Genomic DNA, 27271 nt, shown 5'->3' with positions numbered 1-27271 from the left:
AGACTCCAGCAAATGATTACATATCTATCGAATTGAACGGCATTAATGATTATTTTAAGGGCATACACACATTCCATGAGAATAATGAGGAGAGAAATGAAAATGAGGGACTATTAAATATTAAGCATTACACAGTACTAAATTATCCAATTTCCTCCCGGAGATACCCAATGTACTGAGATATTTGAAATCTAATAAGACACCTAGAGCAGATTCCATTATTAATGAATATTATAAATGTACATGATAAGTTTTCCTTCCTCTTCCTGTAAACTTGCTATAAACAGATGTTATTCATGAAACATGGGCTGCATGGTTCATTGAACCACTTCAAAAAATGATATAAATTAGATCCTAACAGTTATAGGCCTATTACTCTATTGAGTTGCCTTAGGAACGTCTTTACTGCTTCTTTTAACAACAGGGCTTGCTCTTTCCTAGAAGTAAACGGTTGGTATCTGAGGCACAGACGGGTTTTCGTAAAGGAGTATCCACAACTGATAATAGTTTTACCTTCTATTCCTTAACACAACCAATAACTAGAAGATAAAAACCACTGCCCGGCAATTTTGGATTGTTCTCAGGCTTTCTACTGGGTATGGAGAGCTGTCTTGTAGAGAATATAAATTAACTCTGCGACGAATGGGAAAATACTGAAGTGGATAATGAACATGTTTATATATATATATATATATATATATATATATATATATATATATATATATATATATATATATATATATATATATATATAAAGTCTTGTATCTATCACAGCAAAAATATATAAATATCGTGGCTATTTACTTGCAATCAAGTAGTTAGGCGATGCAAACATCTGTTTTTCTGTATTATTTGTCCATTATCTAAATGATATAGTAAGACATTTATGACAAGTGTTTTTACTCGATTTTTCTATATGCTTGTGAAACATGGACACTCACATCATATCTACAAAGAAGGATTCAAACCTTCGAAATGAGATGCTACCGCGAACATCTTGGGAATCTAGTACATTGACCATGTAACCAAGAAAAAAGGTCCACAACATGATTTAACAAGCCATCGGACCCTATGAAGACCACATGACTACTGTAAAAGAGGGCAAAGTGAAGTGGTACGGTCATGTCTCAAGATCATCTGAACTGGCAAAAATAATCTTGCAAGGTACAGTGCTAGGGTGCGGAAGAAGAGGCAGAGAGGAGACACAGAGGTGGGAAGACAACATTAAAAAGCGGACAGGCATGAAATTCGGAGATTTCCAAAGGGCAGTAGAGAACAGGGAAAAATGGAGAGAATAGGTTGCTAAGTCATCTGTGATGATGATGATGTAAGTCTATGCATTTTAAAACGTTCATTAAAAGTGTTACATTTATTGGATCTTATATAATATTGTACACATTTGTATTTATTCTACAGTTTCACTGTTATTCCATTTGTCAATTATGATTTAGTGTAATATTCTGAATACATCATTTTTATTGGATATTTAGGTATCTAAGTCATTGTATCAAGTTGTTGTAAGTAGCAATTTTTTAAAACCGTATATAAAAAAATACTTTTGCTATTATATTACATGAAACCGAACATTTTGGTTTGCATGTGTTAATTTTGAAAAAAAAGTAGTCCGGTAGATGTTCGTAAGAGAGAAATCTATTGACATAATTCTATTTTATAAACTTGACCTTATTATCTTCTTCTGAAGTTTAAAGATCAAATATTATTTTCAAGGTGACATATTGTTTGTGTTTATTTCTCTGCAGATAATTTTACACAAAGATACAAGGTTGGGATTCGATCGAGCGATGAGACCGAACACAAGTTCGTGAATGAGGTGTTTATTTATAACGTAATTGAAAGATTATTGAATCTGGCAGCATAAGTGAGTGTTTAAAATCCAACAATGGATTTACAGAATGATGCACACAGAGATCAACAACGAAAATAAGAAAAAATATATTCTAAATGGAACTAATAGCATCACGTAGCTTCAACGAGTAATCAGATTAGAATCGACGTATGAGACTCGTTTACAAATATGACTGATAGATATATCTAGTGACGATCAATGCAAAGCATTTATTGACAAATATAATTCATACATGGATCTAACACTATGGATGCTCAGTATATAGAATTGATACACAGATATTAACAATGTAAGGTTCATCAGCAAGTTAGACGAATGTATAGTTCATTTTCACTCTAACAGTGAAATTGAGTTACAGCTTCACCCATATAGTGATATTGAATAATATTTATTAAAAAGTGGAAGATACATGTATATCAGTGTGTCCAGTCCCAGTCGACGATCACGGTTTATTTCTGGTTCCACGATTCTCCCCGAAATGTAATGGAGCAACCACGCATGGTTCACTTCTCCCGGTCTGGAGCGTCCCTAGGTCTTGCAGACTATTTGGCACCAAAGCTTTGGCTCCTTACTGCGAGAAACAAATAGAGTCATCCGGGTGAATATCAGTATCAACATCCGGTTACACGAAACCCCACAAGTCTCCGTGCGGCAGATAAAAGGTAACGATTGAGTCCTATAACACGGTTATATACAAATAATACGAACACGCACATGGATTGGCTCCGTACCACATTAAATTGTTTTATCAGAACTACTGTACAAGATTATTATTAACATAACTACGTTGTACATGAATCTGTGTTCGACAAGAATATTCTCAATGGATATTAAGAACTCGAATATTGCTCATCATTTAATGCATTCAGCATATAACTGAATTCAACTTGTCTGAATGCCATACAAATGGCTAACTTGAAATCGACTTCAGTCCATCCGATACCATGGCGTTGTGTGATGTAGGTCTGACCCTCTGTAAAATTCACAGTGCTTTCTGAAACTTCCAACATACAGAATAATTATGTCGCATAATATAGATAGCAAGACATATTTCACATCCATCCACAGCTAAAGACTGCATGCCGAAAGTAGTCAGCTTCCTGTCAAAACTAGTACTGTGATAATACAGCAATAATTTCCTCTCTAAGCAACCTTCTTCTGGTCAAATCCGTGGCCAGAGAACTTGAGGTAATCAGATTTTTCGCAGAAGTCATTTTGCGTATGCAGCAGTGGGTAAACCGAATGCAGCATTATTAAAATAACCAAGGCAACGACGGGTAAAGCTGTACGGGACAACGAAACATGAATAAATTTCGTTCATATACAGTTAAGTATATAGCATTCCGTGACAACTCCAAGACATGTTAAATTGTATATGCTGTTCAAGATAGTTAATAGTATAGAGTGTTAATAATTGTTGTTTCCTTCGTCTAGATTGCAGACGTCCGCCCCCAGCTTAAAATAGACAAATTACCCAATATTGTATTTATAAGTCCTGAAACTATTCCTGCCACTTCAAGCTGAAGTGTTTTATGAGTCAATCAGACAACACCCTTTTCAGTCTACACTGGTTATTCCAATATGGGTCTGATATAAGTTATGCATAATTCTGTGTGTATGCGATTTGGATTTATAACGTAGCTTTAACAGATTTTCAGTCATATCGCTATGATGTCTGCAGTGGGGCAGTTTATAGTGATGTCCAACACTGGGGCATTATGCCTCAGATATGCACATTATCACTGACACCAGTCCTAACACAAACGTCTTAATGCTGAGCGCCAAGCGAGGCAGTTGTTAGTACCATTTTTATAAGTCTTTGGTATGACTCGGCTGGGGATTGAACCCAGGACCTCCCGCATCCGAGAAGGACGCTGTAACCACTAGGCCACCGGAGCGTTCTGTATAGTTTTGATAAAATTCGCCTGCTAATATTGTATTTTAGGTTTCGAAGATTCAAGTTGATGCTATTTTGAAAATGCTATCAATATAAGAAGTCCGTTTGATATTTGATGAAATTAGTAATACAAGATGACAATAAGAATCCACATACTTGAGATCAGTCATTTCAAAACAGGTTCATGATAATTTCTTAACTTTTGACAAGCATTACCACTATTTTTTATTTGTATTATATTTTGACCTGAAAAGCGAGAACATTAATCTCAGTACTGGCAGCTTCTTAATTCAGTAAAATTCATAGAATATATTTTCACATATTCTTTTATTTAAGCAACAAAAAGCTAACTCGAAGTTGCTTCTTAAACAATACAATTTCACTTTCCTATATCTATTTATGTACAAGTTTGTTTCATGTATGACACGGGAAACATTTCATCTGACCAGGAAGAAAACTATTCAACATATAGATCTAAATGTGTATATTGTTTGCACAAATAAGCGATGTCTCTGTTTTGGCTTCCGGAAATGAAAACATCCAATAACATATCCAGATATTGTTCTAAAGAAGTTGATGGACGGGATTTTATTATTTTGACACTGACATGTTTCAAATGGACGCATGCATCGACGATATCATAACGCTTTGTTGATGCGACAGATTGCGCCATTGAATGAGCGTTGTCTCTTTTACTCGTGTACCAGCTGAGGCAACAATGAAAGTCAAAAATGCAGCTGTGTTGTCCATGTTAGTTGTCATCGTCTACAGCCATACGGAAGCAATCGTCACACAGGGTAGGTTACACTTATTCGTTAGTTAACATTCAATTTTGTCCTTATTTGAGAGGGATAACATTTGTTTAGATCACAAAGGGTTGATAACAGTCATTTGCGCGTGTCACAAAGGGAACATAACACAAAGTACTGTTAGTGTAACATGCTAAGATATTATATCTCATAGGCTTAATATGCTTACCATAGGCCAAACGTCCTCAAAAATATAATGTTGCTTTGATCGCAGATGTTTACTTAGTTTTCCGTTTTTACTTTTCTATTTGCTCTGCAACGTATAGAATCACTTCGCATATATTGTTACGACTCCATGGTCTTACACTTAGCAACAGAAAACAGCTAAAGCCAGCAGGTTTTGTATGTGTGCGTTTTTTATATTTTTATCGTATCTTTAAAAATTTTACAGTCAACAGTGTGACAGTTCATTGTGATGTGCAGCTCTGGGACATCATGGCGGAGACATGTACATGATGTCCCACCGAGCCACATTATCCTGACACCAGTCCGACCAGTTCTAACACTAACCTCTTAATACGGAACGTCAAGTGATGCTTCTGCTAGTACCATTTTTACAAGTCTTTTTTTTTCCCAGCCAGGGTTCGAACCGCGACCTCCCACTAACTAGGCAGACGCTAAACCACTAGGCCACCGGATCGGTCGAACAAGTTTTGTAAAATTCAACAACAATGTAAAAATTTAAAAGGAACGTACAGTATTGTGAACTAATTCAAAATAGTCCTAAATGTTTTGACACAAGGGAATAAAGTTTTAGTTGATCAGCAGTGGCATTCTAATTCAGTTACATTTTTGAATCTGTTGATGTGCCTGTAGTATCGAACGTGCTAATGTACCTGAATTTTGATGATCTGCTAACAGTCTTTTGATGAATGACAATAACAGAATCCAGAATGTTCGTGTCTAAATTCACTATGATACCAAATTAATGTTCCAGTCTAAGAGTATTATTAATAAGTACCTTGTATTTCCAGTGAATAATAATTTGAATAAATAAATCTACCTCATCAAAAAACTGAAGACCACAATAAGGATGATGCTGCTTCAGATGTTAGCTTCAAGCACGAGTAATTATTTAGATAAGCAAGATTATATACCCCTCTGATTGACCTAGGTCGGCAATTTCTTTTTTCTGAAAATACTCTGTCACTGAATGGAAACCTCCATTCTAGAAGTTTCTTGTGTGAGACCCAAGACTGTATTTTTAGCTCGAATTCAGGTAAACATGTTTACATTATTAATAATGTGAATATTTAATCCACACTCATAGAACAAGTTTAGCAATGTATTCTGTTGTTTCAAAAATAATTGTTCCTGGTCAGGTAAACAGTGAACTTGATTTTAGACAAGGTCAAGTAAGAAATACTGACATGTCTAATATATTTCAAGAACTCCTCCTGACACTTGATATGATTCGATTATGACGCCTATAAAATCAATTTCCTATTTTTCACTGCCAAGGGTCTTTGATACTTATATTTATCATGGGAACTTTTCCATTTGCTCTCTTTGTCGCTTGATATAAGAATACCAATATAGTTTTGTTCACACGTCAAGGTAAAGTTTATTCATGAAAAATTATGTCCCAGTTTAAAAGCCACTTTTGAGACTATACAGGTGAAATGTTTCTTTGTAGAAGTATTATCCTGCCGTATTTATCTTGAATGTGAAGCTAAAATATCATGCCATATTGCAACTATAGTGATTAAAGCAAACAGGTTAGTATCAAATACTAATATATATATACATGCCACCTGATCTACAGACGGTGGTCTAGCCATTTTTTATGTTGACTCTTTTATTCAATTCATGAATGTCACTTGGATTAAACGTTTTATTGCAAATGAATTAAGACTTGGTAGAATATCATAAGGAAACAAGTTATTGGAAAATTGGGAATATCCATAAAATATAAAATCATATGAGAGAAATTTAACAGAGATTTGTAAATTTATTAGTAATAAATTTTGGGCGACATATATTTCTTGCCTTAAGTTGTCTTGTCTGAAACCTTGTTGATATTAACGGATTTCATTCCTATACAAAACAGCATTCCACTGGAGTAACATGTGTCATAAAACAATTTTTGTAATCAACAATAATTATAAAGTTTCGAAGCAGTTTACCTCAATAGGCTCGTACTAACAATTACACTGATTTTTCTAAATAATTAAAACAATTAATCGGTCACTGGAAAAGATAAATAAATAATTATCTAACACGGATGTTATATTGGTACATAACTGAACTAATATTTGTAATTTTACTCGTAGTTGTAAATTGCAGTAATTTCACATTATATTTAGTTATATTGCTTACGTGACAAGGACCTGTTATACCAATATTAAGAGCGTAAAGTTGCATAGGATCTCTACATATATGCTTATGTATGTGTTGACGATTACTGATAATAAGAGTTGTTGATGACGTTGGGTTAATTTCGGTTTGGCTCGTGGAGTTTGGATAGTTCTAATGTTATTTCTCATTGTTTGAGTTAGATCACATGAACAGGCATTCTAAAAATAAACTGAGTAGTATGATCTGTCACGTGGGGGTATGATTTGAAATAAATTCGTAATAGAATGTGTATATCAAGAAAGACCTGAACAATGAGACTCATTCCTATTTTGGAGTCAATATTTTTCTTGTTTTCCTGTTGTAAGTCTGCAGACGTATTTTAGGGTGTACTTATTTATTATTCGAGAGGAAAACCACTTGTTTGGACTGTTTAATGGAAAGAGAAAGTGCTCATTATTTGAACTATAATATTATTATGAAACTATTGTTAATTATTCAAAAGATTCCTGGTCAAAAGACAACGTCACGATTCTTGGCAAACCAGTATATTTCCGGTTTTGAAATTCCTACGGATTTATATGGATTTTTTTGGATTCACTTCATAATCCGGAAAGTTCCTCTCACATTTTCATTTGTAACATTGATACTTAAATTATTTGCTACGTTTTACAAAACTTGTTGGTTTTGCTTCTTTCGGTTACTGTTGGTATATCAAATTGTGGTTTACCCATGGCTTATTAATACGCATAATGATCATGTGTTTATAGCCATTATACTCTCTATACATGGATATGAATTTCTTATAATATTTCTTTTAAAAATGAGAAAATTACAGGAAAATGATTTTCGTGTAAACTATTTTTAAAGAAACTAACATTTTTATATAAAAAACAAAACAAACAAACAACAGCCATACTCAATCCAGGATATAAATATTATTGAGCTCCACCCGGTGTCGTCTGCATTCATCTCTGTCAACACTGCTGTATCCTGTGTCTCCCTCTGTCATAAATCAAACAATACAACTCTGTGGAAAATAGAAAACAATGACATCAGATAAGGAGCAACATGATGAAACGACATATAATCTATTAAACTGTGACTTAATTGAATAGTTAGATAGAGACATGGCTGAGATATTTGCAATGAAAACGATCACTCTGTGTCCAAATGTGAGCTTGTTAGAGAATACAGATTTGTATATATATGTATATTGTGATGCATATTTAATTTGTATTGTGTGCCTGAAAGTGCGAATTTGGATCTACCTGACTAATGTTCTTTTTTAACGATATGTTTATGGATTTGAGTTCAAAGACTTTGATTTTTCCCTGGTTTTGTCACGTTGTTCACAATAATTTTAGCAAAATCTGAACTAGCTTACTCGGTTCTCGAGATGAACTTTTAACCCACACTGTAACATATTGTTGTGTCTCATTTTCCTTTAAAAGGATGGAGTAAACGTAAATTATTGATTTCTAGTTTCAGTGCTGTTGTGTTCAGATGTAATTTGTGCTGAATAATTTATCTATAGCATGGATTGGAATTATAACATGCTCATTGACTTAAACTTTATTTTGCGATTGTGGTGAATTTTTTTAAAAATACGTTATTGATTATATCTATTGGATAAATAAAAATTGTTAGTACTTCAAACTATTCAAGACTGGTATTCATTCGGAATACACAGTACGTTTGGACTTTGTGTTAGGTCCTTGTACATGTTCACTTTGTGTTCCTGGGAAATAATTCATCTGTTAAATATTACAAAACTTGTTGCTTTTCGATTTCTTTCTGTCAAAGAGAAATGCAAATGTACACTAAGCAGATCAGAAAGTGATATCTCTGAATCCTACAGGGCATTGCATGACAATATCAACAAAAATATGAAACACTAATAAATAACATTTTCATACAGGCAATATTAGTGGTGGCACTCGGATCTTACGTTTGCCATATATATATATATATATATATATATATATATATATATATATATATATATATATATATATATATATATATATATATATATATATATATATATATATATATATATATGCATATATATAGATATATATATATATATATATATATATATATATATATATATATATATATATATATATATATATATATATATATATATTGTAATGAGATAAACCCATGGTAAGATGTCTTAGTGTGTCCTTTGTAAGGCACGCAGTTCCTCAAGATATATCCAAAGAAAGTGCTTCAAGTTCCATTAAACTCAAGTCAAACAATTACGAATAGGGAAGAGCACGTAACTCCGATTTTATCAGCATGATATATCCAAACAAACCGACCAATCAATCAGCTGTTGTTTTGAAAACTCCAGACTGGAATTGTGTCACTTAATGACCCAAAAAAGCACGTATACATTGTGGCTACACAGCAGAATCCAGTTCTGCTTTTGTGATTACATTGCAAATACTCATGGTCGGATGCACTGTTGTTATTACACTATTGTCGGAAAAGAATGCAATAGTAAACTTAGAAAATGCGACGTTCACACTGACTAGGAGAAAAATGATATGCCCTAATATGAAGTTATCTTGAACTTCACAACAGGAGGCAAACACAAGGGATTACAACTATGACTCTGTCAGTACATTGAGATCAAATAGCCCATATCTCCATATCAAAACTGTATCTCATGCCAACGATGACGATAGAGACAACAAATATGCTTTCTTTTCAAGAAAACAAATATGATCTCGTTTCCTTGATAAGAAAGTTGCCTCATGGAACAGATTGATAAAATATGTCGAGAATAGAAATCCTTTCAATTATTCATGTGATAAGTAAAGCAAAATCCATTCAAGATTATTAGGACAACAAACTTTAACAAACTTGATGCGTACCAGGTCCAATATATATGGAGCATCAAGTGGCGATTTCGGTTTTAATTTTAATTATTGCGATAAATTTGTATTTGGCAATAATGATAAAAAAGCGACATATTTGGTCTACCCTAGGGTCTCAGAAAATGCACATATCTACCTGACACCGTTTGTGCTAATAGTTGAGACAAATGTTGGTTTTCTGTATTCATGGACCGGTGTTTTCTCTAAGCAAAATGATCACCGACCCCCACCCTATCAAGTGCATTGCAAAGCATTTATGATATTTTTGTTAATTAACCATGTGTCAATCACTTTCAGATTGTATGTGTTACGACTCTGTGGTCTTAAACTAAGTAACCGAACTAACCAAGTTGAGTAAAATTGGGTAAAATTACCTTGAATACAAAGTTAAAATTTAAAAGAAGTTTTATTGTAAATTAAATTCCAAATTATCAGAGACCTTAAATCACATGTCAATAACATTATAGTTCTCCGAAGATATATGATCTTTAATGTGCTGATGTACCAACGCTCTTCATTCGCTTGACATACCAATAATGTTGGTTTTCTGTATTCATGGACTGGTGTTTTCTCTGAGCAAAATGATCATCGACCCCCACCCCATCAAGTGCTTCTTCTTCCGCTGTTGTAAAATAAGGATACTTTGCAAAGCATTTATGATATTTTTGTTAATTAACCATGTGTCAGTCACTTTCAGATTGTATGTGTTACGACTCTATGGTCTTAAACTAAGTAACAGAATTAACCAAAACCTACAAGGTGAGTAAAATTACATTGAATACAAAGTGAAAATTTAAAAGAAGTTTTATTGTAAATTAAATTCCAAATTATCCGAACCGTAAAATCACATGTCAAAAACAATAGAGTTCGCCGAAGAATTCTCATCTTGAATGTGCTGATGTACCAACGCTTTTCATTCGTTTGACATAGCAATAGTCTAAAAATACTGTTTTAGTCCAAATAGTCAATGAGTACTTTGTAATTCCAGTGCATAATATTAATAAATGATTCCTCTCAAAATAATATGGGAACACAGCTAAACGGAATTAATAATTTTGTTTACAAAAAGAGTATATGAAATCTTAAGTCACCAGGATGTGGGTCACATTTCATTCAAGAACATTCAAATTTGCCAAAAAGATGAGGTCTTGTACTAAAAGTTTATAAAAAACATGACACTAATTAGGTAGAAAACATAACTTCACAGGAAATGCCCAGATCATTTATATAAATCCAAGTAAACATCTCTAACAATGACACTAGTCATGAAAGTTAAAGGTCGACCCTCAAATATGAACAAAAGTCAAGCACACAATACAAATTAAGTATGCATAACACGTGTAAAATCCACGTGAATCTTAACTGGTATTGGTCTTATTTCATTTAATATAAAGCTTTGTCAAATATTCAAGCATGTAATGAAAAATAAAACATATTGTAGGTATGGTCTATGCTTATTTTGTTCAAAATTTCAGCTGCCAATTTCTTCAAATAATAGCATAAAATATCGTTATTCTGGGCGAGATGGAACTCTAGAAAAGAGACCGTAAAGTAGTGTAAAATTCTGTGAAACGTTTCAAGTACTGAGAAATATCACAGGGAAACGTGTCTTTTTCTTCTTGTTTCTCTGGTTAGGTATGCTTTCCTTACACACACACACATGAGCAACTCCAAAATACGGTGTTTCCTAATGTTTGATTTAGATGATGGTTTGAAAATGTTCATGGGTTGATATCCTTGATTTCAATCTGAGTGTTTAAACGTAACATCTGGTTGTATTGTACATCCCTTTAATGAATGCATAACTGTACTAAAAGTATATATTTGCTCTATGCACAAGTCACCAGAGCATGTAACTGCAGCTCTAGCAATTCAATCCGAATATTCTGTAGTGAATGCAGTGTGATTATGGAATATTCTCACATGGGTCTAGAATGAGACTTCTCGTAAACCAGATTTCTGCTTTTGTCACTTCTGAGTCTATATGATAAACAGCGTGCAAAAATATCTCGGAAACGTTGTATAGAGATTCACATATTGCCCATCTCAGCTGATTACGAGTTAATTAATGTCATGATTTTAGAGATTTGTGTAATGTAATCGTCAGGAAAATGTCATTTTATTATAAGGCAGTAATGAAATAAAATTTTCATTTCGAATGCAAATTCGTGCTTTAAAGTGTTAAAGTTTCAAAGTTTTGAAAACGAGTAAAATAGCTTTTGAAAACGATTTTCAGAATAGATGTTTAGTTTAAATAATTTAAATTCTTTACGCCTTTGACCTTGCAGACATCCCGCCATTAGCGCCATTTGTCAACTGTAGTTTCGAGGACGGTATGTGTGACTGGAACAATGTTTCCGCTGGCTGGAAAATCGGACAGGGATCACATGGTATCAGTGGGACTGGTCCGACGCAGGACCATACCTTCAGGAAAGGTTGGAATATGATCGGCTAAACTGTTGTAATAAAATTATTATTAGATTTTGCAGCAAAAATCATATTTTATTATTGTGCAACTTCCAGCTATCTACTGGTATTTGAATGAGTAGTAGTAATAGTAGTAGTAGTGCTAATAGTACTTATCGCCTGGCATGTCTGAAAATATTTTGCTCGACGCAGATCTCATTGCGACAAAACTGAATACACAACGGTAGGTATTTATATCTATATTTCGCTAAATCCTGGTACGTGATTTGTACCTAACTTTTATAACTTTTATTGATGCCTGCAAATTGTACAGATTATCTTTTGTTAGATTTTTGGCTTATGTGATTTGGGTCTGTTGAGAGCGTAAAATTACATGGAATCTATAAATACATGCTTTCGTATGTGTTGATAGTTACTAATAATAATCTTAATATTAAGAATTAATGCCGACTTTGTGTTTATTTCTCATAGGCTGATGGGGTTTAGACGGTTCTAAAACAATTAAGTAACTTCGGACTGGTTGGGCTAGGTCACGTGAATAGGCGATTTGGAGGCAAATTGAGTAGTAAGATATGACACGTGGTGTGTTGTGAAATCTACTCGTAACAGATGGTGAATAAAAGGGGAGAAGTGAGCAATCAGATGTGTCACAATTTTGGAGTCATTAATTTTTTTATTGTTCTGTGGTAGGTCTTCAATATACACACAAAAACACACAGCACACCGACTCTGACACAGTGGAAACGGATGGTGCTCGTTATTTGGACTATTATATGCTAAGGTTATTTGTATCTTGGACTTGCCCTTGTCCAAAATCAACCTGACCTAAATCATAGATATATTTTTGTTCTGTAAATAGCTAGTAGAAAGGTAATAATTTCACTATTCATTTCGGTTTAATATTAAGATCATTATTAATAGAAGTAAACATATTTATCTTGGTCTGATTCAAGGAGATTGTGTTTATCATGTTCTGTATTTTAGTTGTAGTATCATACCTTATAATTATAACTAAGGTTCTATCTTGTAAACAAATAGAATCTTCCAGAATGAAATTCACATAAATTTTGATTTTAATAGTAAACGCCTATTTCGACTTAGGTCAGGTTGAGTAGTATAAAATCTTATTACTGAAAGATTTATTTATTCGTGGTGTAAGATCTGCGCAGAATCAATTGTATTATTGTTGTGCCCATGATTTCATGTGGGTTGGAATTTATTTATCCAGATTATTTAATTCAAGTTATTAATTTCTGGAAATACAAAGTGTTCAAAAATAACATTCTTAGAAATATATATAAAATGAATAAACTATAACAACCACACATTTGTTTGATTGAATGCACACTTTATAATTCGTTGTGAATAAAGTCCTCACAGATGTCGTAAACTAATATAAAATTACACTCAGTGTATAATTTGGCTATGAGTTTAAATATCATACATGAATAAAATAATCTGTTTTGCTGATATAACCAAAAAGGACAAATGCAATTGTCACAAAGAAACCTTTTCTTCCAGCGAACGCGAGCTTCCTATATCTGGATTCAAAATCGGTAAACGCGACGCAGTCGCAGATAATACGGAGCCCCTTTGTTCACTGGAATGACAGTTGTTTCTCTTTGTGGTTTCACATGCGCGGAGATGACATCGGCAATCTGACGATTTCCGTAGAAACAAACGTTACCACGACAGTAAACAGTCACACTGGAACACATCCTGGAACCAGGATGATTCTTTGGAGTCAGGAGGGAGAGTTGGATGATCAATGGTACCAGACTGAGGTAACTATACAGACTCAGGAGGATTTCAGAGTCCTTCTGGAGGGGACGACCAAAGGACCAAAAGGAGCGATAGCGGTCGATGACGTAAGACTTTCTGAGCATTCCTGTAAAGGTTAGCATGATTGGATAAAAATGTTTCATTTCATACATTCATACATTTTTTATTTAAATTTTTATTTTTCTAAATTAAATTTAATTTTATACTAGTCCAACAAATACTTGTAAGGTTACTATTCGACTCATTTAAAACCAAATGCATTTCCCGAACAGGTACTTGATTGTTGAGTTACAAAATGCAATTTTTTGCATATCGTATAGGTTTCAGAAAGGAATTTGTAATACAATTTCAAATAAAGTGCATTTATTTAGAGACTTTAGGTACAAATATGCGCCGTGCGTCGATGGAACTTTAGAAACTACCTTCCAATATATTTATATAAAACAGATCACTTTGCAACTACTGCATACATGACAGGAAATAACCAACAACATAACACTTGTTCAGCCTATATTTATGAAAGAGCTTTCACGATATACATTATATTCTGCAGTATAGGTGTATGTATGTATGTATGTATGTATGTATGTATGTATGTATGTAGACAGATTGTTGTTCATTCAGCAACAAGATATTGCAGACACTAGAATAGTCCACGACATGGACTCAGTCTTTGGTCATCGTGCTCCCCAAGCTAGGAAGCCTACCGCTATGCCAGAACCACAGAGCCATTAGTCTGATCAGCCTCCCCAGGAAAGTCATGAAATAAATAATTCTCAAGAGACTAAAGGCACAATCAGAGAAAATTATTATTGAAGAGCAGAGAGCTTTCCAAGTAGGAAAGAGCACCAAAACACAAATCTTCAATCTCAGACTCCTTTCCGAAATATAACTTTAGCATCAGCAAAATATGCACCATGTCTTTATATATTTAATAAGGCCTTTGGCAGGGTATGACATGCGGAATTATGGGCAACTATGAGAAAGTTAGATATCAGCTCAAACGTGGTGCAGATTGTTGATCACTTTATAACAAAGTCACCAGTGATGTCCTCATCATTGGCACCAGAGGAGATTGGTTCCGATCAACAGTTGGAGTCAGACAGTGGTCTGATATTGTTTGCTTCTTTCTAATATTTCAGGATAATGTTGTGTTTGTATGCAGTAGTTGAAAATGTTGTCTTATAATATTTTGGTTTGATGATGTAGTTCAGAAAGTGATCTCGAATTGTCTTTTGTTATGTTTATGTTTTGAGTGTTAATACGACTGTATGCTATTAAAACAAGCCATTGAAAGGAGTGAGAAGCAGCAGGTTAAGTAAAATTGAACAAAGAATTTATTTCCCTACAGTATACAATGAAAATGTAAAAAAGGAACTTATTGAATTGCGAATTATATCCCAAATAATCCTTGAAGTACAGACACAAGTGGTAATGATTTAAATCCTTAAAAAACTTTAGTGGAGACGCAAATTAATTCAAATGCTGGAAGTGCTGATGTGCCTGTGATGGCCCGTGTAGTGGTAATGTACCAACAGTCTTTTTTGGATCACAATAATAAAAGCCAAGAATTAAATCCTTGATGAAATCCTTATTTGAAATTTCAGTAGAAATTCAAGTCACTATTTCCAAGAATGATATTTTAGAAGAGCATTTGTATTTCCGGTGAATACATAATTTCGATAAAATGTCAACCCAAATGAACTACTGAAAACAGTAACAATATAACTGATTGTGCCTAAAGAATTTACAACAGGAATAATTAATTTGTAGAAAAAATCACAATTAACATTAAAAAAAGAAACTATTACCTAATGTAATGTTTCCTTCATGAATGTTCAGAATGGTACAAAATAAAAGTCTGGTTATAACTAGAAGTCAATTACTAACATTATAATGCAAAATGTGTAGTAAAAACCAGGTAGACCTGGCAATTTATGGGGAATTTCCAAAGCTCTCGATTCACATAAATATGTTTGCCACAAAACCAAGTCAATGTCCCAGGTTAGATAGAAAATAAACTTGATTTTGGACAAGGTAAAGTCCAAATAGAATGTTACACTTGTTACGTTTAGGCTCTTTTAAACAGTAACAAGAAAATAGTGAAAATAGTGAAGACAACAAGCTTTGTTAAATGTAACAAATAATTTATTTACCTCGAAAAACAAGGTAACAATGATAAGAAATAAAACGTACTGTTCTACGAATCAAATCCAAACAATTCTCCAAGAATAATTCAAGAATAAATCTGAGTTAGAGTCACGAATAAAAGTCCAAGACGGAGGACGATGACGGATGGAATAGTCCGTATTGTCCTTATGTGTGAACAGTTCCTTGTTGAACCACAGAAAGTAATCCTCCAGTTTTGAATTCGAAATAAAATTTTAATAAATGTCTTTGTCCAAGAATTCTGCATGAGCACTTAAATATTTTCAGGGAAGATAATTAAAGATTCCATAAAATAGAATTTCACCTCAAACTGGTCACAACAAAATGCCTTTAAGTGTCAATGGTTTATAGCCCAACTGACTAAATTCTCAATAGAAAAAGGTTATACACTAATTTAAGATGCAAAACAGATTCCCGTATGAGGGTCAGATGATCATGTTTCTTGAACAAAATAGAAGCATTTTGCATGACCAACATGACGTACTCCCAGTATAGCCTCAACTAAAACCAACGATTTTCACTCTGGGAAAGAATAAAAAATTTACAAAATTGTTTACTTCAACTCACTGATTTCTGAATCAAGGTCAGCATTAGATACACAATTTCTATTATTAGTGTTTACGAAAAAAACAGTCAAGTCAAATTGAACTGAATTTCTGGAAAATCAATTTCTGGGAAATGTCAAATACATTAAATAAAATTACATTACAATAGCGTGTAATGGAATAATTTTTTTTAAAAAAACTGACAAACAAACAATTCAATTAAATCAAATATAAATTTAATCAAATATACATAACACACTATCAATACATATAATGAAACATAAAAAATGAAAAATATAACAAGCAAACAATATAAATTAAATATTAATAACAATGTGTTTTTGTCTTGTTTATGGCCAGTATTTGACGACGTAACCTGATGTAGTTTATTATTTTTACAATAATTGAGAAGGTAGACGTTTGTTTATACAGTATTTAAGAAAGCGGTCCTTTGTTATTGTTCATATACAGTGTTTGAAACGGTGGTTGATATTATTTTGGGTGTGTTTTTGATGTAGTGGCTAAGAAGTGGTCTGGTGTTTTTTTTAGTTTTATGCAGTAGAAATATAGGTTGATAGAACTCGCTAAACATATAATAAAATTTAATACACATATGTAAAACGTTTCTGTCGTTAATTCCAGATATATGTAACTTTGACGTTGGGTACTGCAACTGGATGCAAAGGGAGTCTGATGGTTTTCGTTGGAATCGCATATCAGGAGCTGCATCCTCAGAAAGAACTGGCCCACAGGGTGGCCATACAAACGGGACTGGTAGGTTTAATTATACTATATAAAATGTGATACCTGTTTTGCTTCATTTTGAGAAATAATAATGTATTGTTTTACATATGTCTGTTAAGGTGAACCTGAAAGAAATGGAAAACGGTAGCTCATACTTTACTTTGATTATAGAAGCTAAGCTGCCCTTATCGTCGGGTAAAGCAAATGCAATTAGCCACCAGGTACGTTCAACTGTCACAAAATTTGAACTCCTGTTTCCATATTAATGTTTTATTGCTGAATGTTTGACACTTTCAATTGCAGATGTTCAGCTGTCGGAAACAGAGATGGACTAAACGAAACCTTTTTTTCTGATTGATTTCTTGACCAAGAATTGTGTGACAAGACCTGAGGAAATACGAGTAATGCTGCATGTTCTATGAATATATAAGGATGCAAAAATGAGCACATTCTGTGATTTCAAAATCTTAGTTATCGAGATGAAATTTCGCCACAGAATTTCCGAAGAAGGTTAAGGTTGTTGCCAATATGAATACAATTTTTTTTATTTTATATGTATTTAGGGTACTTAATATTATGGGATCTGAATTTGAGACAAGCATTAAAATGGTTGTTTTAATACTTTGCTACAATTTATTTCCCTGTTGTCGTAGACGATTACTACATGCACATCGACGCATCATTAGGGAACGTGAGCAACAATGCCATTCTACGTCATGCAGGACTTCATCGTCCAGGGCCATCCTGTCTTTCATTCTGGTATCATATGTATGGGGAACACATAGGGAAACTAAATCTGTACGCTACAAGAAATGGCGATTCTACAACTCCAGTGTGGTTTAAAACTGGAGACCAGGGCAATAAATGGACATCAGCAGCTGTAGACGTAGACGTTGGTCCAAACGTAAGAGTTGAATTTGAGGCAATCAGAGGAAATGGTGGTCGTGGTGATATAGCGTTAGACGATATTTCACTGACCAATGGATATTGCCTCGGTAACACACACACACACACACACACACACACACACACACATATAAGATCTGACATCAAAACAAAACGTCCTTCATGGTAGGCCAGTATTTGTAATTGTTTGAACCTTCCATTCATTATGTTCCAATGCCCTCTGCAAATGTCTGCTATTGCTTCCTTTTACTTCTTCCTATTATTTCGCTTAGAAGAACGTGCATACAGTGTGATACTTATTACGGGAAAGAGGATTAAAAAACCCAGTGAATCATAAATACCGATTCATTAAAGAAAAGTGATTGAGCTTTTTTATTGCATTGCATAACTGCTTAATAACATAAAAGTATCATCGGATTATTGTAAATGTGCTTGACTAACAAAGACCGTGTACACAAGTAGACGGTGAATCGAAAAACAGTTTATTTAAACAATATAGAAAAACCAACCATATATTCTGAATTTTTTGGAACGTAGTTCCACCTGTAACTTTTATTAGTAAAATTGAGTGCCATCCTTGACGCTTTTTAGCTCTTTATTATATATTTTCGGTTTCAGTTTAAGAAATAGTTTTGTCCTACACGCTTATACGTTTTTGTTTTATGTTCGGTGTACATAGGTTGAGTAGGGATAATGAGTTTGAAATCGGTCATTACAAAAATGTTTGGAAACAATTAATAGAAAAAACGATACAAATAAGATTTGTGTATCCCAGGGAAAACAAAATAAACAAAAATGTTTTACTTATGACAGATTTGATCTACGTCAACATCAGCGCGTCAAGGCAGTAATTTTAATTTATTGTAAGAATTATTCAGAAATAATTCCAAACCTTAGCGTCAAGATTTCTCAATTAAAAGTTGAAAAACGCTGACAGAATGCAGAAAGGTACTATTATTTAAAGAAATATTTCCTTCACTCACAAAAAGGAATCAGTTGGCAAGTGTTAATTATGGTAAGCCAATGTTAATGACAATTACTTCCATGTAAAATAATGATTTATATACATACGGCTTTGTATAAATTCAATCATTTCATTTTAAATTTGCCCTATCACCATGAAAACTCTACCAACATTTTAAAGTACCCACTGTATGAATATTCCTAAAGAAAGAAAAATAACGTAATGAAGGCTGATTACCGTCGGCAATTTGTAAGTGGAGGATGTTAATGAAATAATTAATGTGAATACTACCATTACACACAATTACCTTTCTCATCAGATTTATAAACAAGTTAATACATGTAACCAGATAAGGAAGTTAATTTGACTGTCACAATCAATGTGTTTAAGTACAAAGACATTTTATTTACTGAATTAGTTACAGCTACTAGAATATTGATACCGTAACAGTAAATGAAACGAAACCAGTCAGAAATTCCACTGGATCTTCTCAATAGGTACCCCATCTGATAGCATTAAAGAAAAAGGAATACCAGCAGCATCTAGCTATATACATGAATATAAAATCTTATAATGATTTAAATGAATGAAGTTTCTTCTTTATATTTTTATAGCACGTTAGCTGGGGGGGGGGGGGAGGGAGTACGAGAGTTATGCCCTTTGTTCGGCTACTTGCTTCTTTCGCTGAAGAAAGATGCCCTCGCTGCACGTTATTAATCTGACTATAGGTTTACTGACCATTTGGTCACTTTACTGATATCAATAAGGAAAAAAAAAATAGTAATGTCTAGACAGGAACAAAATGTTAACAATTTAATTACACCAGTTTAATACGAATTTAAGTGATTGTATTTATAATCATTTTATTTATCAAATATGTATTGTAATCGAGGAATGGTGTCAAACTAATTCTACAGATATTCCACTTACAATGCTCTTCTGTTGCGAGTCAGATTCAGAGATTGGTTAGGGATCGGCTAACCGTTATGTTCCCCAGAATCCTGAACGTTCAAAGAACACAAACTTGCAGCAGAGGTTAATGAAAGAGTTTGTTCTCTTTCCGATGCATGACAATAAAACATAAGCCCAAATTTGTAGTAATATTAAAAAATTTAGTTAAATATTTGGCTGAATCCGTGTGTTTATTTCTTTACAAATATCACAAGAAAGTTTCAACACGGTTGTGACAATCTTAGGATCGTTAAAGAGACGAAACATCAATAGCGTAAAGAACGTTTAGAAAGTACCGTAAATATTCCTTGAGTGTTGTACAGCTGTCTTTTCTTGTGTGACGTTATTTACCTGTAGTGCAATGAGTGTCAGCGCGATATTATGCAGATAATTTTGCTCTCTAATCCATCTGTTATATTAAGAACGTGCGAAGAGAACGATTCCTGCTTTATATTGTTCCTCTGAATCATCGCTATTGTTTCTAGTTAATCATAAATAAGCCTTAAGACATCCATTGTATACTGCAGCGCTGATTAATGATTACGAGTGGATTCTGTTTTCGCTATATTAAGACAAAATGCTATATGACCTTTTTTGTTTGATTGACACACTTTCTAAAACTTATTTTATCGAAACTGACCATCCGAAAAGAGAGTTGTAATGATTTTGATATCCATTGCATAAAGTGTAATGCATTTTTTAAAAAGAAAATGGCGTCTGACTGTGAACGATGATAATTGTATCGCGTGCATGACAAAGCTTTTCAGATCAATCAATAAATGTTGCACTTTTCTCCTTGTAGGTTTGCTATAAAATGGTAATTACAACTTTTGTTTAACATAAACATATACTTACATACACACAAAAGTGGTTACTAATTTACCTTGATTTATGTATTTCCTCTACTGGTTTGGAAATAGGTGCAGGGGTCACATCAACCGCAAGAGATTTGAAGGAGTTCTCTGTCGACGTTGATGGGAAAGAGACAAAGCTAAACACGGCCACGCTGATTCAAAGCAGTGTTACAAACTCACACACGACTACCTCTGGAAGTCAAACAAGGACTATTGGACACAACTCAATAGCCACAGGTGAGGAGAGGTTACATAGATTGGAGGAGTTCCTCAATAAAAAATCAACAACGCTGTAGTATCAACAGCAACTGTACAGCTTCACAAAAGTGCTAATTTCATTTGAAATAGTTGTATTGTGGATTATTTATTAGCTTATCGCATCTGAGTGCATATTCTTCTCATAGTTAATAATCTTTGCTACATTTATGCAATTTGTTTGGCTAAAGATATGTCATTGTTAGAATGTAAATTTAGAACAAGTTTGAAAACCAGTTGTCATGTGCACGAGAAAGGGTACTTTATAAACACGGAATGTTACAATACCCAGACATCAGAGTTCGACCGCTGCGGTGGCCTGAGTGGTTAGAGCGTCGATCCCCGGCCGAGTGACCCCAAAGACTTATACAAATGGTAATAGCAGCTGCCTTGCTAGGTGCTCAGCATTAAGAGGTTAATGTTAGGACTGGACTGCCAGATATTAGGATAATGTGACTGGGTGGGACATGATGCTACATGTCTGAGTCATGATGCCCCAGTGCTAGACATCATTATAAACTGTTACAATGCAGAAATCATAGCGATATGACTGACAATTTGTTAAACTTACGTTCAGAAATCCAAAACACACACTGTTTACACATTGTAGTATACTATACAGCAGCATTTTATGTCACATTTATGTATTTTATACTATAGAGTAGCGTGTCGATATCTCCAGATGGAATTATACTATAGACTAGCAGGACAATATCTACAATGAGTTTTGTACAAAACAGTATATAATATGTAGACGACTCACACATGATTACCATTGGAAGTCAAACATCGACTTGGGCACGTTCTTAATTAAATAATCAACGAACGCTGTAGTATCAACAGTAACTGTAAAGTTCTACAAAGTGCTAATTTAATTTACATACTTGTCTTTTTGAGTATTTATTACTTTACTGGAGCTGAGTGTATATTATTATAGTTAATTATATTTCTTTCTCCTCTCTTTAACTTCTAAATTTATTCAAAATTTGGTTAAAGAAGTTCAGGTTTATGATTTAGAGCATCCAATTAATGCACTGATATGTATCTTTGTTAGAATGTAAATTTAGAATAAGTTTGAAATGCAATTGTTTGTGTCATGTGCGCGAGAAGGGGTACTTCATAAGCATTAACTGTTACCATGCCCAGACCCCAGGACTAAATATTAACGAAATGGTTTTTTTTCGTGCGACTATGACATCATCAATCGGCGACTAGTATACTATACAGTAACAAGACAATAACTGCACACTGTGTTCTGCTATTGAGTAACTGGAAAATATCTACACATGGTATTGTACAATACAGTAACGTTAATATTTACACATGGTGTTAGACTATACATTGGGGGGACAATATTTACACATGGTATTATATTATACTGTTACAAGTCTATGCTCATGATATAAGTAACCTAAAAGAGTGAAGACAACACGTTTAGTAAAATTAAACAAATAATTTATTTCCCTAAATATTAAGTGAAAACTAAAATAAGGAACTTACGGTATTGCGAATTAAATCACTAAAAAATCCAATTAAAAACACAAGTCCTATCAATGAAAAGTTCTAAGTGAATCAGAGTTCAAATCCCGATCGAATCCAAGATTGAAGGCGATGACGTCTATAATAGGAAGCGTTGTTCTGATTTGTCAACATTATCTTGTTGAATCAGAAAAAATATTATTCCAGTTTTTGAATTCTGTATAATTTCCAAGGAATGCCTTAGTCCAAGAATGATAAGAGCACACATGTATTTCCAGGGAAAAGAATCACTTGAATTTCAGTAATTTGAAGAAAATTAAAACCTCAGGCTAAACTGGACACAAAATAAAACAACTTGACGTCTCAAGTGTTAAGGCACAGCTGCTAACTGCTAGAATTCTTATCATAACATCAGCTATAAAACTAACTACAATGCCAAACAGATTCCCGGATAGGGGTCAAGACTTCAACCTTCCAGAAGAAATGGAAGTATGATACATGATAAATATCCAATCGATGAGCTGTGACGTTGGCTCAGCTTAATGATTCTTACTCTGAGAATGAGAAAAGTAAAAAACGTTGTTTACCAAAACTGTCACTGATTGTGATACAAGTTCAGTAAATATACACAATATTTCATTTATTAGTTAATTACGTCGAAAATAAAAAAATAAATAAACAAAACATCAGTCAGAACTTAACTCTGTTCTGGGCAATATCAAATCAAGTAAACGATATTACATTACAATAGCATGTAATGGAATAAAAAAATTAAAACAGACAAAAAATTAAATTAATTATACATAACAATACACTAACTTGACAATATTTACACATGGTATTGTACTGTACATTGATAAGAGAATATCTGCACATTATTAGTATTATATTATACAGTGTCAGGAAAATATGTACACAGTAACCTGACGATATCTGCACATGGTAATTTACGATACATTAAGATAATATTTACACAAGATGTTTATTATGCATAAATCCACATATATACATCAACCTTATATCTTAATAAATTGGGTGAACAAAGTCTGCCTCGTATTTAAAAAATGTGTTAGCTAGAGAAAAGTAACTGGAATTGATCCCATAGTATTGTTACGTTCGCGTTTTATTGTTACACGATTTACACTTTCAAACAACAAATAAAATGTACATTTGGGATATATTTTCAGTAAGAAAGAACCAAATTAGGATGAACTTCATATTTTTAAATGTTATCTCTTTTCAGTATTTTGTAATGCCATTTACTATCCCGATGGGTCATTGCCTAAACTCTATTCCCATAACACGATTTTTGTGTACTATTTTATTTACCTGTGGAACATTTTGTATATACTCCATTTATCTTCTATTGTTTTTATAGATGAAAGCAAATCCACATATTATGTATGTTTAACTCCTTCATTTTCATATCCGCTGTGTTTTGTTTGTTTGTTGTTTTAATTGTATCAGATTATACAAACTCATTATCATACAAAAATTCAATGCTGTTATGCTTCTTGATCGTTCTATGTATTGTGCTTCGTTAAGCTCATAATTGTAATTAGAAAGTGTCTTAATGGTATGCAGTGCCCAAAATCTCAACATACAATTTAAAATCTACAGTTTGATAATATGGAAGTATAACACGTTGAATTGGTAACATTACAGCACGAGATAATATTAAGTTTGCTGATTCAAGTCTTAAGATTGCTTATTCAAGTCGTGAGCTTGCTGATTCAAGTCTTAAGATTGCTTATTCAAGTCGTGAGCTTGCTGATTCAAGTCTTAAGAGTGCTTATTCAAGTCGTGAGCTTGCTTATTCAAGTATTAAGCGTAATTGCTCTAGACAAAAGTGTATCACTTCTGTAATTTTTTTCAGAATGTGTTATAATTGGGTCTGTATCCGGGGCCATTGTGTTTGTAGCTGTTGTCCTATTTGCAAAAGCTTGGATATTGAGGTAATGAAGAGAGTGAGGTAATGAAGAGAGAGAGAGAGAGAGAGAGAGAGAGAGAGAGTACCGTCTCTTGTTTTCATGCTTTTTGTGGAAAGCGTGGGCAGTATGTTATATGCACAATATGTGTCTAGACGGTACAATCGGAGATGCAGTCGTAAAGGACGGAGATCAGGTCAATGGCTATGTAGATTCACCGTAGATTCAGTGATACGGTACATTTGTATGCTTTTATGCTCATGCTAATTTGTATACATAAACTTATGTGCAGTTCTTGTCAGATTTATTGTCAGGTTTCCAATATTACAGACTCAACTCAACTTTTATATTCATGAATCCAAATAATTTACTATTTTTTTAGATAGGAATATTATTTTGGTGCCAGTCTCCAATTGTATATGTTAAGGGCATTCTTTGCAAAGGCAAGATCTTTTGCAAAAGAGAAATTTACATTGCAAAGGTCATGCCCACTCGCCATGAATTTACCTTAATGACGATTTTAATCATGCGAAGAATTGTCACGATAAAGAATATCTCTGATTACATTGTTTTCCTGTCCACCACTGTTTCTCTTCTCAACTGCTTGCACATATTGTAACACATGATAATATCTCTATGAAAACGAAATTAACATTGGTATCGTTTTTAGTTTCTAACACTTCCACTTTTTACAGTTTAAAAACAGTCGCTGTTAATATAATTGTAATAAAATTTGTAAAAAGGGTCATATGCAGCGAATATTATTTATACAGACACAAACGAGTTGTATTAATAAAAGCAAATTGAACAAGTGATTCTGAAATAATAATTTAATTTGATATCAGTTATTTTCTAAATATAGAAAGCACGTATCAAAGGACTAAAAATGAATGATTGTTCATCGTTGTGTTGGACAAAAGTTAATGAGGCCAAGACAATCAACCAGTTTACACACACACACAATGATATATATATATATATATATATATATATATATATATATATATATATATATATATATATATATATATATATATATATATATATATATATATATACATTGTTTCAGGAGAAAGCAATGCTCTGAAGAAAAAAAATGACTCAAACGCCAGACTTGAACACGGAGGAAATACAGAGGACTACTTGCACGTAGTTTATAGTTCCAATCCTAGCACTACACAAAACCCTAATATTCCTTACCCACACAACATAAGGAGCAATAGTGGTAACGAATATGATTACGTTTCCTAGGCAACTAATAGGCATCCCTTTCGCAAAAAACGTACAAGTGTTTGAGTCTTCTTTCTTGATGCAGACTAATGTTGTAGGATGAGAATTAATATCATTAATATAGTACATATGATTACAGACGAAACATTTTGATGATTGATTGGGATAATACGTTTTATGTAACGATGCAAACCAGTTCCTGTACATATTATATTATCGGACCAATAATTATCTTGCAGCCAAGGACCAGTCCGGTGGAGGTGTATAAAAAGACAGAGTACTAAATATTTTGAGATTTACTCACTGCCTTGTAAATGGATTCACATTGTCTTAATTATACGTTGAAAGACTTCAACCTATGTACTATAGTTAAGAACAAAATGTGTTTGCTTTCATTTTATTATCATCTATTTAATTTCACAATGACAAAATATAAGGACTCTTGGTGCGTGGCTATTTTATTTGGTGAAGACCAGGTAGTCCCCTGTTTAGGAGCACTAGGGGTAAGAAGATGCTGTGATTCATCTCTTTTTCTAGGCTTAAAAGTGTCTTCATCTTTGTTGAATGGAAGCATTTGTAGTTTATATGCCAAACTAAAGAAGAAATTAATGTCATTATATATATATATATATATATATATATATATATATATATATATATATATATATATATATATATATATATATATATATATATATATATATATATATATATATATATATATATATATATATATATATATATATATATAAGCATTATGTTCCATGAGAAATGAGTTACTGATCTGATCTCTATAATCATGCTATAAAATGAAAAGCACGGGTGTTACCGGTACTGTTACCAGTACATTACATCATCAACAAACATGATGACGTCATGGGGTGAATCATACGCTTATTACTCTTACAGCTACCAGTACGTCACGCTATTAACAGGTTTGATGATAAATACTAACGTGAGAAAAGATATGATCATATTTTGGGGAGGACATGTATACACCGTTTTGCCCTCTTTTGTTATATTTGTAGTTGAAAAATTAAAATGTTGAAATGGACGTTACTTGCTTCTTTGTATTAAAAAGGTCTCCACGGCATGTATCATAGGATAGCTTTGTTATTTCTTTTACTTTTTATTGATTTATGGTGTATTGTTATTTTTTCCAACAACATTAACCAAAAAAGTCCCACTCACTCCAAGAAATATTCTGGTATGCTTAGAAATTTGTTAATGTATACTGATTTCATAAATGTCACTTCGTTAACAAAGGCACTATTATAA

General features: G+C 33.2%; 1 protein-coding gene across 2 annotated transcripts; it reads left to right on the top strand.

The window, feature by feature from the left end:
- Positions 1-1847: 1847 nt before the first annotated feature.
- On the top strand, positions 1848-26586 carry LOC149792100 (MAM and LDL-receptor class A domain-containing protein 1-like). Of its 2 annotated transcripts, XM_089970619.1 has the most exons (8): positions 1848-4561; positions 12048-12194; positions 13708-14082; positions 17325-17456; positions 18080-18421; positions 21168-21338; positions 24712-24790; positions 25833-26586. In XM_089970619.1, the coding sequence occupies exons 1-8, from the start codon at positions 4441-4443 to the stop codon at positions 25861-25863; spliced, it is 1398 nt and encodes a 465-aa protein (XP_089826745.1). In that variant the 5' UTR covers positions 1848-4440; the 3' UTR covers positions 25864-26586. The 2 variants fall into 2 exon arrangements, with proteins under 2 accessions (XP_089826745.1, XP_089826746.1); XM_089970620.1 differs by lacking the exon at positions 25833-26586 and having other exon boundaries at positions 24712-25696.
- Positions 26587-27271: the final 685 nt, after the last annotated feature.

Source organism: Sinohyriopsis cumingii, chromosome 9, assembly GCF_028554795.1.
Source record: "Sinohyriopsis cumingii isolate HCF-2022 chromosome 9, ASM2855479v2, whole genome shotgun sequence".
Taxonomy (NCBI): domain Eukaryota; kingdom Metazoa; phylum Mollusca; class Bivalvia; order Unionida; family Unionidae; genus Sinohyriopsis; species Sinohyriopsis cumingii.
The sequence above is the reverse complement of the archived record's forward strand: the minus strand, read 5'-3'. Positions and strand labels throughout refer to the sequence as shown.